The sequence below is a fragment of the Natator depressus genome, chromosome 4 (assembly GCF_965152275.1).
Source record: "Natator depressus isolate rNatDep1 chromosome 4, rNatDep2.hap1, whole genome shotgun sequence".
Taxonomy (NCBI): Eukaryota; Metazoa; Chordata; order Testudines; family Cheloniidae; genus Natator; species Natator depressus.
In genome coordinates, this window is record NC_134237.1 from 125,127,716 (window position 1) to 125,144,350 (window position 16,635).

Sequence of the window (16,635 nt, forward strand, 5' to 3'; positions counted from 1 at the left end):
CTAAACTTTCAAGGCAGCAATCAATTCCAAAGCGTTGCTTGAAGCAAAAAGAAGAGTCTGGAAGAGGCCAGACTAATGGGTCACTGTGACCTGTTTTTTATATGAAACAGTGGAAGATGATAAAATGCTAGCGAGAACAACCCTATGCCAATATGTTCCTCAACCAAAGAATTTAACCATGCTTCATACTTGCAGATTTTCTTTAGCTCTTTCATTTTCTCTGGATTCAGTTGAGGCTCTCCTGAGGTTGTGAGGTCCTCGACCAGCTGAGAGAGCTTTTGGTCCATCTGCAGAAACTCATAAAACAAAGATAAATAAGATCATATTTTATTTGCCTGGCATTAATATTTTGACTGGGTGTTTTTATATATATTTAACCTTTCCCAGGCCAGCATATTTGGTATTCTGCTACATTACCTGAACCAGTGCTTATACCCTCATCTTGACCTGACCAGTTTTACTGCAATACTTTATAGACTGGGAGCATTTTGACAGCTTGCAGAGTCGCAGCTGTGTTAGTCTGTATCCTCAAAAAGAACAGGAGTACTTGTGGCACCTTAGTCTCCAAGACTGGGAGCAGATACACTTGCCAAAATCAACCACAGAGGACCCATGTGACACGTGGCATAATTTTATGCCTTGGCGAAAGATGAGCAGGGAAACTCTCTTTGCAGAGGGGCAATGAACGCGATTAAGACTCTACCCATGTTGACATGGCCAGCTCAACAGCATCCCTGACACGACCCCAGTAAGCGTGTTGGGGCGGGCACAGCATTATGCATCAGGTACCTGTTCATTAGGTGGAAGGGGGAAAAGACACCTGAAGCGGGCAGGTGGATACGCAGCAAATGCCAAAGATTTAGAGGGTCTTGGAACTGTGAGGACACTTCTTAGGGTAGTGATCCACTTTTGACAGGGCTGCTTTGCTTCTCAGGCCTCTACGCCCCGCGGCAGCGAGGGCCAGCCATGGTATCCCCCAGCGACGGAGGAAGCCAGCGCCCCCCAAGAGCCCACCCCGCACACAGGTGCTGGAACAAGGGGCGGCCGCACCCCCCGGGCTTGGTTTCCAGCATATGCAGAGTCCACAGCTTGGCGCGACGGCTCTGCGCACCCCCGGGGATACAGACCCAGCCCCTCCCGCGCCGGCCAGAGCGGCGCCACATACCCTCGCTCCAGCCGACGCTCCGCGCGGACCGGAAACGGGGCGCGGCCCTCGCACCCCCTGGCCTCGGGTTCACGAAGCCCAACGCCCGCCGCGGCGGGATGACGTTCCGTAACCGTCACTCGGGTGCGCCCGGTCTCCGCCCGAGACGGGCTGGGCCTGGGGGCGGGGTCTCAGGGAGGCAGCGGCGAGCGCGCGGCACCGCGCGACGGCGCGGCCTGGAGAGAGCGCGGGAGCGCGCGGGCCGGAAGGGGGCGCGGAGCCGCTCACGCCGGGGCGGGGAGTACGGGACATAGAGCCCCCGTGGGCCAAGGGATCAGAGACCCCGGGGCGAGGGGCGTAGGGGGCACGCAGCTGCCCGTGGGCCAAGGGATCAGAGACCCCGGGGCGAGGGGCGTAGGGGGCACGCAGCTGCCCGTGGGCCAAGGGCCCAGAGACACCGGGGTGTAGGGGACATGCAGCTGCCCGTGGGCCAAGGGCCCAGAGATCCAGGGGCGTAGGGGCATGTAGCTGCCCATGGGCCAAGGGCCCAGAGATCCAGGGGCGTAGGGGCATGTAGCTGCCCATGGGCCAAGGGCCCAGAGATCCAGGGGCGTAGGGGCATGTAGCTGCCCATGGGCCAAGGGCCCAGAGACGTGGGGGTATAAGGGGCATGCAGCTGCCCGTGGGTCAAGGGCCCAGACATCCAGGGGTGTAGGGGGCATGCAGCTGCCCGTGGGTCAAGGGCCCAGAGATCCAGGGGCGTAGGGGCATGTAGCTGCCCATGGGCCAAGGGCCCAGAGACGTGGGGGTATAAGGGGCGTAGGGGGCATGCAGCTGCCCGTGGGCCAAGGGCCCAGAGATCCAGGGGCGTAGGGGGCATGCAGCTGCCCGTGGGCCAAGGGCCCAGAGATCCAGGGGCGTAGGGGGCATGTAGCTGCCCGTGGGCCAAGGAGCCAGAGACGCTGGGGCGAGGGGCGTAGGGGGCACGCAGCTACCTGTGGGCCGAGGACCCCGAGACGCTGGGGCGAGGGGCGTAGGGGGCATGCAGCTACCCGTGGTCCAAGGGCCCAGAGACGCTGGGGCGAGGGGTGTAGGGGACATGCAGCTGCCCGTGGGCCAAGGACCCAGAGACACTGGGGCGAGGGGCGTAGGGGACACGCAGCTGCCCGTGGGCCAAGGACCCAGAGATCCAGGGGCGTAGGGGCATGTAGCTGCCCATGGGCCAAGGGCCCAGAGATCCAGGGGCGTAGGGGCATGTAGCTGCCCATGGGCCAAGGGCCCAGAGACGTGGGGGTATAAGGGGCACGCAGCTGCCCATGGGTCAAGGGCCCAGAGATCCAGGGGCGTAGGGGGCATGTAGCTGCCCGTGGGCCAAGGAGCCAGAGACGCTGGGGCGAGGGGCGTAGGGGGCACGCAGCTACCCGTGGGCCGAGGACCCCGAGACGCTGGGGCGAGGGGCGTAGGGGGCATGCAGCTACCCGTGGTCCAAGGGCCCAGAGACGCTGGGGCGAGGGGCGTAGGGGGCATGTAGCTACCCGTGGGCCAAGGGCCCAGAGACGCTGGGGCGAGGGGCATAGGGGGCATGCAGCTGCCCGTTGGCCAAGGACCCAGAGACGCTGGGGCGAGGGGCGTAGGGGGCATGCAGCTACCCATGGGCCAAGGACCCAGAGACACTGGGGCGAGGGGCGTAGGGGGCATGCAGCTGCCCGTGGGCCAAGGACTCAGAGATGCTGGGGCGAGGGGCGTAGGGAGCATGCAGCTGCCCATGGGCCAAGGACCCAGAGACGTGGGGGTATAAGGGGCATGCAGCTGCCCATGGGTCAAGGGCCCAGAGACACAGGGGTGTAGGGGGCATGCAGCTGCCCGTGGGCCAAGGACCCAGAGACGCTGGGGCAAGGGGCGTAGGGAGCATGCAGCTGCCCATGGGCCGAGGGCCCAGAGACGTGGAGGTATAAGGGGCATGCAGCTGCCCATGGGTCAAGGGCCTAGAGACCCAGCGGTGTAGGGGGCATGCAGCTGCCAGTGGGCCAAGGACCCAGAGATGCTGGGGCAAGGGGCGTAGGGGGCATGCAGCTGCCCATGAGCCAAGGGCCCAGAGACCTTGGGGCAAGTGGCATAGGGGGCATGCAGCTGCCAGTGGGCCAGCGGCCCAGAGACTAGGGGGTGTAGGGGGCACGCAGCTACCTTTGAGCCAATGGCCCAGAGACACAGGGATGTAGGGGGCACACAGCTGCCTGTGGGCCCAGGGGTTTAGGGGGCATGCAGCTGCCTGTGGGCCCAGGGGTTTAGGGGGCACGCAGCTGCCCGTGGGCCCAGATATGCTACTGCTCAGAGTGGTGAGAGTATGGGGTATGGAGAGGCCATGACTGCAGAGATGGCAAAGCTGATTGTGGTGACCCTCAGCAAATACAAGATGCACCGGGGTTTTGGGACACCGCCACCTTGGTGTCAGAGCAGGCCAGGTCCAAAAGTAATTACAAGAGGATATTTCACAGACCTTGCAGAGTGTCTTCAGCAGAGACTAAATACATTCAAGGGGGAAATTCTGCCAGGGTCAGAGGATGAATTTCTTTGCAACAGGGATCAGATAAGGGGATTTTCTTGCACTACTTCAGGTTGAAAAACTTCAAGGTCTTTGGAGTTACGGAAAAGAAATGAAAATCATTAATCCTTCTGGTGTCTGATACCCTTCCACCATACTGGACTCCAGCCCCAGTTATTCCTGCTCCATATTCCATACAGTTCAATAGATCTTTAAGTCACACTGCATTAATTTACAAGCTGCTGCCTACAATCTCCATATTGTGACTGTCACATTATCTTCTGTGATGTTCATTGCTGAGATTCATCTAGCTCCACCATTAATTTAATTTAGATGACAACCATTCTATCAACAATATTAAATACTGAATCTGGGGACTTAGCACAGTAATTTTTATGTTAAACGTTTGCTGAATAATGTTCAACATACAGCAATGTAAACTACTTTCTCTTGTGCAAACCCCAGCCCCCCAAGGAAGCTAATGCAGAGGAGTTGAAGCAAGGAGGAGAAAAACAAGTGCATGTTCACGGTTCTGTACCCAGCCCAACCCCATCTCACTTTTGCATTGTAGGGTGAATTTTCTTGTGCAGACTGCAATGAAAAGATGTGGTCTGAGGGCTGCTGCATGTCCAGTAAATTGAAAGGCAGTCTCAAATGGGCCTTTAAAGCTGTTATCAACTGTCAAGTTAGAGATGGGAATAAACAATGAGATCCAATCTAGTCAATCTCCCTGCCACTTCAGGGCTGTTCCCTACCATACATTTTGTAGTGCTTAGTCTAGTCTGTCATTCTGTGATGCAAATAATGGGGCTTCTATTACTTCCTTTGGGAAGCTGTTCCACAGTTCAAGAGACTTTTATGCATCAATTTGAAGACTGTTGGGATTACAGGATTTTTGTGATGAAAGGGTTGTTGCTGTGTGGCCTTTGGAGACTAGTACAGTTTACATATAAAGTCAGTTACATACCCTGATTAAAGAAAGAAAAGGATAGTTTATAAAAAGTAATCAGATTTTTCATATTAAAGTCTGTGTTTAACTGCTCTTATGCTGTTGCATCCGATGAAGTGAGCTGTAGCTCACGAAAGCTTATGCTCAAATAAATTGGTTAGTCTCTAAGGTGCCACAAGTCCTCCTTTTCTTTTTGCTCTTATACAGTACCTGTCAGCTGAAGAGCTAAAAAGACTTTATGAACATTACTGTAAACCTCTCAACCCAGAGAGAGTTTGATATCCGCATTTAATCAAATAAAGCAAATGAGGTATAGAGAGGCTGCGCAGTAGTTTTCAAACTTTTTGTATTGGTGACCTCTCACACAGCAAGCCTCTGACTATGATCCCACTTATACATTAAAAATGCGGGGAGTAATTTAATGGTGGCTCTTGAATGTCAGCCCCATGGAGCTGACAGCTCACAACCACCTTGCGACCTCCTGAGGGGGTCACGCCTCCCAGTTTGAGAACCGCTGGGCTAATGGGTCTAAGCATACACAAGTCCAGCTCAAGTCAATGGGAGCTGTTCAGACAGCAGTTTTATCACTTCTGAAAATCAAGTCTCTAATAAGTGACTTGTCTAAAGGTTGCACCAGGTGATTAGTGGCAGAGTGGGAATGGAAAGCAGAATGTTGACTCCCAGGTCTAAGCACTAGGGTCTGAACTTTATAGAGCCATGCACTCACCCACTGTGATCAGTTATTTTCTGCATTGCTTGTTTGTAAATTTACAAAGGTTTGATCCATTGGACTGAGCATAGGCCTGGGGAAAATGAATTCTTAAATTCTGATCCTGGCTCTGGCACTAGCTTGTGTGGAATAAAGCCAGTCATTTAATCTTTCTGTGTCTCAGTTTCCCAACCAGTAAAATGCAATGCAAATGTAAAAACTATTGAGGTTGTTGGCTGTTAGAATCCAGGGCAGCTGGATAGCTCATACTGTATGTGGCTATTAAATCTCACAAAAATTCCAAAAAAACACACATGCCCAGAATTGGGTTATTAAGGGTGTCTGGGGTGTGGAGTACATTTGCCTACACCCTAACAGAACTTGACTGATTTACTTTTCTTCTCTCCCTTCTCATTCCACACATGTTCCATAATCTTGCCTTTTCCCCCTTATTTGTTGCACAGATTTTCACCATGAGTTACAATTAGTAGGTGGTCAGGCAGTTGCAACTCTCCAAGTTACAGTACACATTGAGGATACAGCACATATTTCTCTCTTCTATAAGTGAAAGACATTAATTCTGCTACCACTGTTGACCAAATCACTTAATGGCTGGTGGTCTGTTAAAATTAATTCATTTATATTAAGAAAAAAAATTAAACCTGCAAATTATTCCCACTGCATTTCCCCAGGTTCCTGTCATTATTACCTTTGATTTGCCCTCTTAAAGAACATTCAGAGATACTTACTAAGGAAAAACATGGGAAGGGATGTAAACTCATGCTTCAGACTATAAGCCAATCTCTAACTGAGGAAGTTACAAAAAAACCTTTTCCGTATGGACTGATTATTCCATAACTGTTTCTTCCACCTTCCTCTGAATCAGGTGTTACTAGCCAGTGCCAGAGAGAATACTGGACTACATGAGCCAGCAGTATGGTGAAAAATGGCTATTCTTATGTTTCCTTAATTTGTGCTCCACCCACCTGTTACAGCTTGTCCGTACGCAGATTAGAAGTTCCCTAGATAGGGACCATCTTTTTTACTGTGTACATACAGCACCCTGCACAATGAAGCCTCAGTGCTGGGGGGGGGGGTGGGAAGAGGGGGACACTACGCACTTCTCTAATGCAAATAACAAGTAAGAACAACTACTTAAGAGATGAATGGGAGATGTGTGTTATAACTAGAGCCCTACCAAATTCATGGCTGTCAAAAACGTGTCAGGGACTGTGAAATCTGGTCTCCCCCGTGAAATCTGGTCTTTTGTGTGCTTTTACCTGGCTGAAGAGCAGTGGATGCTGGCTGGCCGCCCAGCTCTGAAGGCAGCGCTGCAGCCAGCAGCAGCGCAGGAGTAAAGGTGGCAATATCATACCATGACACCGTTATTTTTGCATTGCTGCTGGCGGTGGCACTGACTTCATTGTCAGGCTCTCAGCTGGCAGCCGCAGAGCTTCCTGCAGCCGGGTTAGGTTCCTAGAGGTGGGTCTGACCTGGGCCTGGGAGTTGCCCCTGCAGGAGAAGAGGAAGTCCCATCCCTCACCAGCCTGCCCAGGACCAGCAGTGGAGCCCTGTGTATGGTAGGACCCCTTGGCCAGGGTGCCCCTGACCCTGCCGCTCCCTGGCTCTGGGCCCAGCACACGGGGTGAATGGGGCCTTGAGCTGGCTGTGTGTGCATGGTGGAATGACCACGGAAACCCCCAACCCCCAGCCACAGCACTCTGGGTGGTCATCTACGTTGCCCACCCTGAAGGCCAGCCCTTCCCCTGAAAAAGCGAGGACCTCCCATGCCATGCCAACCTCACTTCTGTGCTGCTGCAGGCAGTGGTGCTACCTTAGAGTTGGGTGCCTGGGTCAGTAGCCGCTACTCTCCGGCTGCCCAGCTCTGAGGGCAGCACTGTCGCCAGCAACAGTGCAGAAGTACGGGTGGCAATACCGCAACCCCTCAACAATAGCCTTGCATCCCCCCGCCCCATAGCCCCCTTTTAGGTTGGGATCCACACTCTGAAATTTCAGATTTAAGTATCTGAAACTGTGAAATTTACAGTTTTTAAAATCCTATGACAGTGAAATTGACTAAAATCAACTGTGAATTTGATAGGGCCCTAATTATAACTAAAGAAAAGCAGTGGTATCTGCTTATAGATTCCAAGGCCAGAAGGGACCATTGTGATCATCTGGTTTGACCTCCTATATAACACAGGCCCTAGAACTTCCCCAGAATAATTCCTTTTGAACAAGAGGTAAAGCATGCAATTATGATTTAAAAGTTGCCAGTGAAGGAGAATCTACTTTGACCCTTCATAAATTATTCCAATGGTTAATTACCCTCACTTAAAATGTACACCTTATTTCTCAACTGAATTTATCTAGCTTCAGCTTCCAGTCATTGGAACTTATCATCTCTTTGTCTGGTAAATTGAAGAGCCTGTTATCAAATGTTTGTTCCCCTGTTGTGAAAGAACTGGCTTTGATCTAACTCACACGTATCTTGTGCACTTAGTCCCCATACACTGGACGTGAGGACATCACAGCATCTGGAAAAATCTAGCCTTGCTTAGGCAGACAAAAACAACTGCACAGTTGCAGCGTATTACTAGCAAGAACAGATTCATGAGAAGGGGAAGCGATGTGAATGCTGGGTGCCTGTGTTTGTAAACTTGATTGTGAGTGCCTCTGTAAATTTCTTACTGGAAGCTGCTTTTCTGATGAGCAGAAAATATGAGTTTTTATGCTGTTGTTAGGGATATCCCAGCCTATTAGACGTTATTATGAATGCTTTGTTTTGAGTTACACATAAAAGAGTTTAGTTAGAGTGTGCTTTGGAGTAGCTTGGGAGAGAAGTTTGAGAGGATTTCTACAAGCCAGGAAATGGGCATCAAACAGCTAGAAGAAAGGATGGCCACCAGAACTCTGCTGCTGAATCTATTGATACCACCTCAGACTTTGGGTAACTATATTTGGGGTACTTCTAGACTATTGCTAGTTTTGATGTATGATTTGTACTCAGTAAAACAAGGATTTTTGAGTGGAAGCATTCTTGTGTGTACCAATCATTTATCAGACAGAGGTGCTGTGTCCCCCACTGATTTATTTCCTGACACTGCCTGGAAAACAGAGATTAGTTACCACAGCTTTGAGTTCAGATAGTCACGGGGAAGACCCCCTGTAGGTACTGTGATCAATTCATCCCTTACCGTCTCTTTTTTAACATAAAAAGATTGAGTCTTTCTCTATACTTCATGTTTTCTAGTCCTTTCATCATTCTCATGGCTTGTGCATACCGGAAGTGGACACAGTATTCCACCAGCAGTCACACCGGTACCTAATACAGAGGTAAAATAACCTCTCTACTCCTACCCAAGATTCCCATCTTTATACATCCAAGGACTGCATTAGCCATTTTGGCCACAGCGTTGCACTAGGAGCACATGTTCAGCTGATTATCCACCACGACTCCCAATTTCTTTTAAGTGTTGCTGCTTCCTAGCATAGAGTCCTCCATGCTGGAAGTATGGCCTACATATTTGTTCCTGGGTGTATACATTTACATTTAGCCATATTAAAACACATAGTGTTTGCCTGCACCCAGATGACCAAGCGATCCACATCACTCTGTATCAGTGACCTGTCCTCTTCATTATTTACCACTCCCCCAATCTTTGGCTCATCTGCAAACTTTCTCAAGGATGATTTTATGTTTTCTTCCAGATTATTGATAAAAATGTTAAACAGAGTAGAGTTCCAAACGAATACCTATGGGACCACACTAGAAACACACCCGCTTGATGATGATGGCCCATTTGCAACTACATTTTGAGAGCTATCACTTAGCCAGTTTTTAATCCATTTAATATGTGCCATATTATTTTTATGTTTGCAGTGTTTGTATAGCTGTGTTGGTCCCAGGATATAATAGAGACAAGGTAGGGTAGGTAATATCTTTTGTTGGACCAACACTGTTGGTGGAAAGGACAAGCTTTTGAGCTTCACAGAGCTCTTCCTGAGGTCTGGAGAAGCGAACCAGAGTGTCCAAGCTAAATACAAGATGGAACAAATAGTTAAGCACAAGGTGTTCGCACGTGTTGTGGGAGACCACTTAAAATGAAGTGGGAAGTTAATAATGCTGCAGTCATAGGACAATGAAGGGTTAACCTCCTGTCACCCATGGTCGAACACTGTTCACAAAGCAATCATTCCGTGTCCATGTCTGACCTCTCAGTCCTCGCCTTAAAGGAAACCTACACACACCTTCAAAAGACAAGCCTGGAAGTTTAAATTGATAACTCTGCTGGACCCTAAAAAACATGGACTTAACAGAGACACTGGTTTTATGGCTCATTACAACAATCTGTAACAAACCCTACTGCCTGCTTACCCTCCTATGCCTTCAGAGTTATTAAGTGCAATATGTGCAAATCCTTTATGCTTAACTATCTCTCTCACCTTGTATTTAGCTGGGGCATTCTGGTTACCTTCTCCAGACTGGAGGAAGAGCCCTGTGAAGCTCCAAGCTTGTCCCTTCCACCAACAGCAGTTGGGTCAATAAAATATATTACTTACGCTACCTTGCCTTTCTCATGTTAATTTATATCATTCTAGTTTTTTAATCAAAATGTCATGCAGTACCAAGTCAGACGCCGCACAGAAGTCTAAGTCTATTACATCAACACTATTATCTTTATAAAAAGTTTGCCAGGATCTATAAACCCATATTGATTGGCATTAATTATATTACCCTCCTTTATTCTTTATTAATTGATTCCTGTATCAGCCCCTCCATTCTCTTGCGTGGGATTGATGTCCTACAGGATAAGCTCCTGTGTCTACAACTATATTTATCTATTTTATGCATGCTGGCACGAGGACAACCTAGAAGAATTGCAAAATCCGTATATATACTGAATGAAAAATGATTTTGGTAACAACTGAACGATGTTGAAATGGTATTTTCCACACACAGTATTTTATCCGTGTTTTAATCTCCATAATTCTAATTTACATTTCCTTTCCATATAAATAGATTGCTTTTGCAGTATTGAAAGTGCTGCAAGTTAAAAAGTGTTAGCTGAATATTTTGTGGATTTTTCACACCATCTTTCAAATTAGCTCCTTTTTATAAGGTAGAAAGGGGCTCCATGATTTTGCCTCAGTGATTTTCAGATCAAATGTGCTCAGTTTACAGGTAAGATTTTTTTCCTAATTGCCAGCTCAGCAGATACAGCCTGGCCTCTGAAAGTCAAGCTGCATCCTTTCCTTTCACACTTCGCACATCATAAAAGGAATACTGGCCAAGTGATGATGTCACTGACATCTGGGCAACCCCAAGGCCTCCAGTGCGGTTGCAAAGGTGTAAGTAGTTAGTAAACAATTCTGTGGATGGTGCACAAGATGGACAAGAACCCAGCTCCTTCACAAAGAAGGCCTTCAAGGCCAACAAAATTAAAAACTAGCAAAAAAATTGTCTTTTTCTCCCACCAAAATCAGCAGAAGTTACTTGGATTAGAGTCACTTTTCAGAGTAGAGTTGCTCTTTAGGTGTGAAAAGTATAGTAATTCAAACTAGTATCTGCATCACAAGAACCACAATCACAGTTGGTCTCCTTGGTATTTCTCTCAGTAGACAAACAGGCCAGTCAAATATTTTCATACTTCCTTCATCTGCGCAGGCCTGATAAAAGGCTGAAAAGCAACCAATACTCCTGCATAATTTTCTTTGCTGCAAAGGTCCCAGTTACTAAGTATCTGTATTCGTTTTCCACTAATACGTCCATTTAACATGTTCTTGGTACTTCAACATAACCTGGAATCAAGCACTATCAGATTGATATGCTGAGGCAAGGATGAACACTACCACCCCAAGCATCCAAAGTCTCATTTTCGTTGGGTAACTACTAATAGTTTCAGTGGTTTCAGTGAGGTGCAATTCTGCTACTTCGTGTTTGTTGAGTTAACAAACCATGTTTGTTGTTGTTGTGTTGTGAGATCAGCAGTGTCCAGAAAACAGACAGACCAGCATGATCACATTCTTCAATCTCCTCTCCTAAGTGAACTGTTGGTTTGGTGTTGGCACAGTGACACTCCACAGTATCATATAGAGGATCCATGAGGTTACTGCCCTGTCACAAAACTAGGTATGATGATCTGTACCATCCATTGGTGGTGAGGAGTATTTGCACAGGAATATATTGTGGGTACATGTCAACACTGCGGAGTATAGTGGGGCCCATTGGTAAGTGAGAAGTTGAGAGGAAGTGCAGGGGATCTTGAGATGGGGAGAGAGAGAGAGTTTAAAGAAAAAGGAAGGAAGGAGAGAGCTTGGAGAAGATGCAAGTGAAGGTAAGATGCCTTGATGGGAGAAGAAATTTTTAAGTCTTTATGTTTTCTCTCTTTCATATTCTTCTATTCTGAGTTAAGTCAAAGATTAGTACTGGACAACTGCTCATCAGGTTTGAGAGCTCTCATGTGGGATCTTTTACTGTATCTCCCTTTCTCTTGACTGAATGCAGGCAGAAAAACAGGGTGCGCAACCCCCAAACAATGGAATGGAATTTTTGACTTCAGAGTATTGGACCACTCTGAACTTTCAAAAGAATTACATTAAAAAAACCCAGTATGTTTGAAGATCAAAATAGCAACTAATAATGTCAAAATAAAAATGGACTTTTAGACTTATTCCTCTCATTCATAAAGATTAGTTTGATGATATTTTGGTTGGTTTAGAAATGTAGCCAGATTATTAACAGTCCAGTTCTACCTAACAGATTTCTGCCCCTTTGGGTTTCCACATGATTCTTTACAAAGCTAAGTCAAGTTTTGATAAAAGAAAAGAGATCGTGCATGCTTAATAAATTGTCAGTACTTGGAGAAACTAACAATAATGATTATATATATATATAAACTTGGAGATGACCAAGATCTCACCTTCCCTTGTGCTTGATTTTAGCTAACCATGTGCACTCAAATTGGTTAAATGATGTTGAACACTTATTGCAGATGAGCTATTCAGTATTTACATTTCAATTGATCTTCAACTGATCTCTTGGAATGTTTGATAAGCAGCAAAACATGAGAGATATTCATATAGAAAAACTTTACTTGTATTCTCTCATCAGTATGACATCAGTAGTGTAATCAGACTGTGTAAAGTTCAGAATTCTAAACGTTTAATGCTGCAACTCGTATTGATAAACTTGATGACAATGGGTTAAAAATTGATAGATTGGTAGCCCTGTGCCTTAAAGGTTAACAGCAATAATAAACTAGTATTGGAAAACTTGTCAATTTGCACTGCTTGTAATTGCTCTGTGTAATGGACTCCACCAAAATTGTAAATATAAAATGAACATTTTCTTCTATCACTGAACAAGGGACTTTATTAGAATAAGGAAAATGGTATTATCTGTAATGATACAATGTCTGTAATGATACAATGTCTGTGGTTCACAGCTGAGTTCTTGTCTGGCCCAGGCCCTCATGCCAGGCTTCCTACTACAGATTTAATGAAACAATACACATTCTCTGCATTATTTAGTTTATTAGACATTTATAAAACATGTACCTGTATCAGCTTGCAAGAGTTGTGCTGATGCACAATTATCTTTGATCAAGGAAGCTGCACTGCAACAGATAGACCTTGAAAGGATCATTTCAAACTTTTATGTGGTATTAACATTTATGAGAGGGTTAATAAAGAGAAAAATCCAAGTAGGAGACAGTTCCACTATTTGATTAAATGATTCATTGTCTAAGCAATTTTCTCAGCTTAAAAAAACATGTTATAGCATGCTAGACAGAAGTAAATCCTGCTGAACTTTTTTTGAAATCACTTTATCCAGCTTAATGATATGAAATTAAAAAGGAGGGCTTTCTTTCCTGCCAAAATGGAAATGGTGCAAAGCACAGGAAAACTTCCCTGCAGATGGTCTAGAGCTGCCGTAACAGTTTCAGAGGTTAAAGATACAAGCTGGATCTCTTCTGAAACATGATAAATACTGGTATTAAGTTGTCACTGAGTTTTTGCCAGCTGGGTTACAAAGAAAATACTGACCTTCTCTATGGGATGAATAGATTCTTAACCATAGGTTTGATTCTAGCAAAAGAATGGCAGTTATTTCAAAGCTCAAAAATACCCCATAAGGAATAAGTGCTATATTTAAACAGATGTTCTCAAACAGAAACATTGTCTGTTCATTAACCCATCAATGTATTTGGGAACATGTTCTGATTTATGTGAAATGAATGGGCTGTGACAACTGTTCGCTCTGTCACAACAGTTTATACTTTTACATATGTGAAGATGAAGGAATCTGGGTCTGCACAATCTAGATAAATAAGTAAATACCTGTAAACTGGTTGGAACAGTAATGGGATATACACCTTAACATACCAAACAGGGACACTCCACCAGAGAAATAGATCACATAATGGAATGGACCATCCAAATACCACAAAAAACTGCTTCAATACAGAAATAAAACCCGCTCCAACCACACACCCCTAGTTTCAGAGTGGGAGCCGTGTTAGTCTGTATCAGCAAAAAAACCCAAGGAGTACATGTGGCACCTTAAAGACGAACAAATGTATTTGGGCATAAGCTTTCATGGGCTAAACCCCACTTCATCAGATGCATGCAGTGGAAAATACAGTAGGAAGATATATATACACAGAGAACATGAAAAAATGGGTGTTGCCATACCAACTGTAATGAGACCAATCAATTAAGGTGGGCTATTATCAGCAGGAGAAAAAAAACCTTTTGTAGTGTTAATCAGGATGGCCCATTTCAAACAGTTGACAAGAAGGTGTGAGTAACAATAGGGGGAAAAATTAGCATGGGGAAATAGTTTTTATTTTGTGTAATGACCCATCCACTCCCAGTCTTTATTCAAGCCTAATTTAATGGTGTCCAGTTTGCAAATTAATTCCAATTCTGCAGTTTCTCGTTGGAGTCTGTTTCTGATGTTTTTTTTGTTGGAGAATTGCGACTTTTTAGGTCTGAAATTGAGTGACCAGGGAGGTTGAAGTGTTCTCCGACTGGTTTTTGAATTTTATAATTCTTGCTGTCTGATTTGTGTCCATTTATTCTTTTGCGTAGAGATTGTCTGGTCTGGCCAATGTACGTGGCAGAGGGGCATTGTTGGCACATGATGGAATATATCATCTTGGTAGATGTGCAGGTGAACAAGCCTCTGATGGTGTGGCTGATGTGATTAGGTCCTATGATGGTGTCCCTTGAATAGATACGTGGACAAAGTTGGCAACAGGTTCCTGGGTCAGTGTTTTTGTTGTGTGGTGTGTGGTTGCTGGTGAGTATTTGCTTCAGGTTGGGAGGCTGTCTGTAAGCGAGGACTGGCCTGTCTCCCAAGATCTGTGAGAGTGAGGGATCGTCCTTCAGGTTAGGTTGTAGATCCTTGATGATGCGGTGGAGAGGTTTTAGTTGGGGGCTGAAGGTGACGGCTAGTGGCGTTCTGTTATTTTCTTTGTTGGGCCTGTCCTGTAGTAGGTGACTTCTGGGTATTCTTTTGGCTCTGTCAATCTGTTTCTTCACTTCAGCAGGTGGGTACTGTAGTTTTAAGAACACTTGATAGAGATCTTGTAGGTGTTTGTCTCTGTCTGAGGGACTGGAGCAAATGCGGTTGTATCGCAGAGCTTGGCTGTAGACAATGGATCGTGTGGTGTGGTCAGGGTGAAAGCTGGAGGCATGTAGGTAGGAATAGCGGTCAGTAGGTTTCCGGTATAGGGTGGTGTTTATGTGGCCATTGCTTATTAGCACTGCAGTGTCCAGGAAGTGGATCTCTTGTGTGGACTGGTCCAGGCTGAGGTTGATGGTGGGATGGAAATTGTTGAAACCTCAGACAGAGACAAACACCTACAAGATCTCTATCAAGCATTCTTAAAACTACAATACCCACCTGTCCTAGAGTGCTGGCTTGCCCCAAGAGCCACCTGACCAGTGTACAGTATGGCCCTGGAACACTGATTTCCCCCCGCAGTTACCATTTTGGGGGTCCTGTGGCTCATGTGTGCTTGCCTGGGGTCAGCCAGTTAGTGACAGGTATGTGAATAGTGGTTGTGTTTTAAATCACTGAATCAGTGGTCTCTGTGTTGCAAACAATACTGCTTCTGTAAAATGTTGCATTTTGGCCTCACAGATATGACCTTTGCAAGTGTTGCCAAAGGACAGTATTACTGAACTGAGTCAAATCTATGATCCATTTTGAAATCTCCCTCCAGACTTGCAGCACAGGGTAGTTGGGAGGAGACTGCAGCAATGATGCAACAGTTCCGTTATAAAAGGAACCTTCCGTCTCCCACAGCAGAGCACCTGGATGATCCTCAGGCATTTGGGAGTGTGAACAAAACAGGTGTGCTGTTAGCTTGCTGGCCTGTTTTATGTCATTTTTAAGGGCAGTGGGTAAGAAACTGATGAATGTGGGAACCAGCTGATCACATGAACTTCTTTTATTATCGTGGTAAAATAACATCTTGTCTTTAGCATGTAGGAAATCGTTCCCTGTTTAAGAATAGACCATTTACCCAGGTGAGCGTGGCACTTTACAGCAGAAGGCAAAGTCCCTGGTTTGAGGAGGTTACAGGCTAGTTGAGACTGGGGCTGTCAAGCGATTAAAAAAATGAATCGCAATTAATCATGCGCTTAAAAAAATAATTGCGATTAATCGCGCTGTTAAACAATAATAGACTATTATTTATTTAAATATTTTTGGATGTTTTCTACATTTTCAAATATATTGATTTCAATTACAACACAGAATACGAAGTGTACAGTGCTCACTTTATGTTTATTTTTGATTACAAGTATTTGTAGTGTAAAAAACCAAAAGAAATAGTATTTTTCAGTTCACCCAATGTAAGTACTGTAGTGCAATCTCTTTATCATGAAGGTTGAACTTACAAATGTAGAACTGTGTACAGAAAATAACTGCATTCAAAAATAAAAAAATGTAAAACTTTAGAGCCTGCAAGTCCACTCAGTCTTACTTCTTCTTCAGCCAATCGCTCAGACAAACAAGTTTGTTTACGTTTTCAGGAGATAATGCTGCCAGCTTCTTGTTTATGTCACCTGAAAAATGAGAACAGGTGTTCTCATGGCACTGTTGTAGCCGGCGTCGCAAGATATTTACATGCCAGATGCGATAAAGATTCATATGTCCCTTCATGCTTCAACCACCATTCCAGCGGACATACATCCATGCTGATGACAGGTTCTGATCAATAAGAATCCACAGCAGTGCAGACTGACGCAGGTTCATTTTCATTATCTGAGTCAGA

The 16,635-nt window shown here is 45.9% G+C and overlaps 1 protein-coding gene across 5 annotated transcripts in view; it reads right to left on the reverse strand.

Moving 5' to 3' along the window:
* The window catches only part of UVSSA (UV stimulated scaffold protein A), a 94,553-nt gene extending 93,244 nt beyond the window's left edge, over positions 1-1,309 (reverse strand). Inside the window, exons 1-2 of one of the 5 annotated variants that reach the window (XM_074951838.1) lie at positions 1,166-1,309; positions 190-296 (exon numbers count right to left, since the gene is read on the reverse strand). In XM_074951838.1, coding sequence (XP_074807939.1) covers positions 190-287 — 98 coding nt within the window. In that variant the 5' untranslated portion in view covers positions 288-296; positions 1,166-1,309. Of the gene's footprint in view, positions 1-189; positions 297-1,165 lie in introns of those variants that run through there. The other 4 variants (XM_074951840.1, XM_074951841.1, XM_074951842.1 and 1 more) reach the window with 4 other exon arrangements.
* Between the last annotated feature and the right edge of the window lie 15,326 nt (positions 1,310-16,635).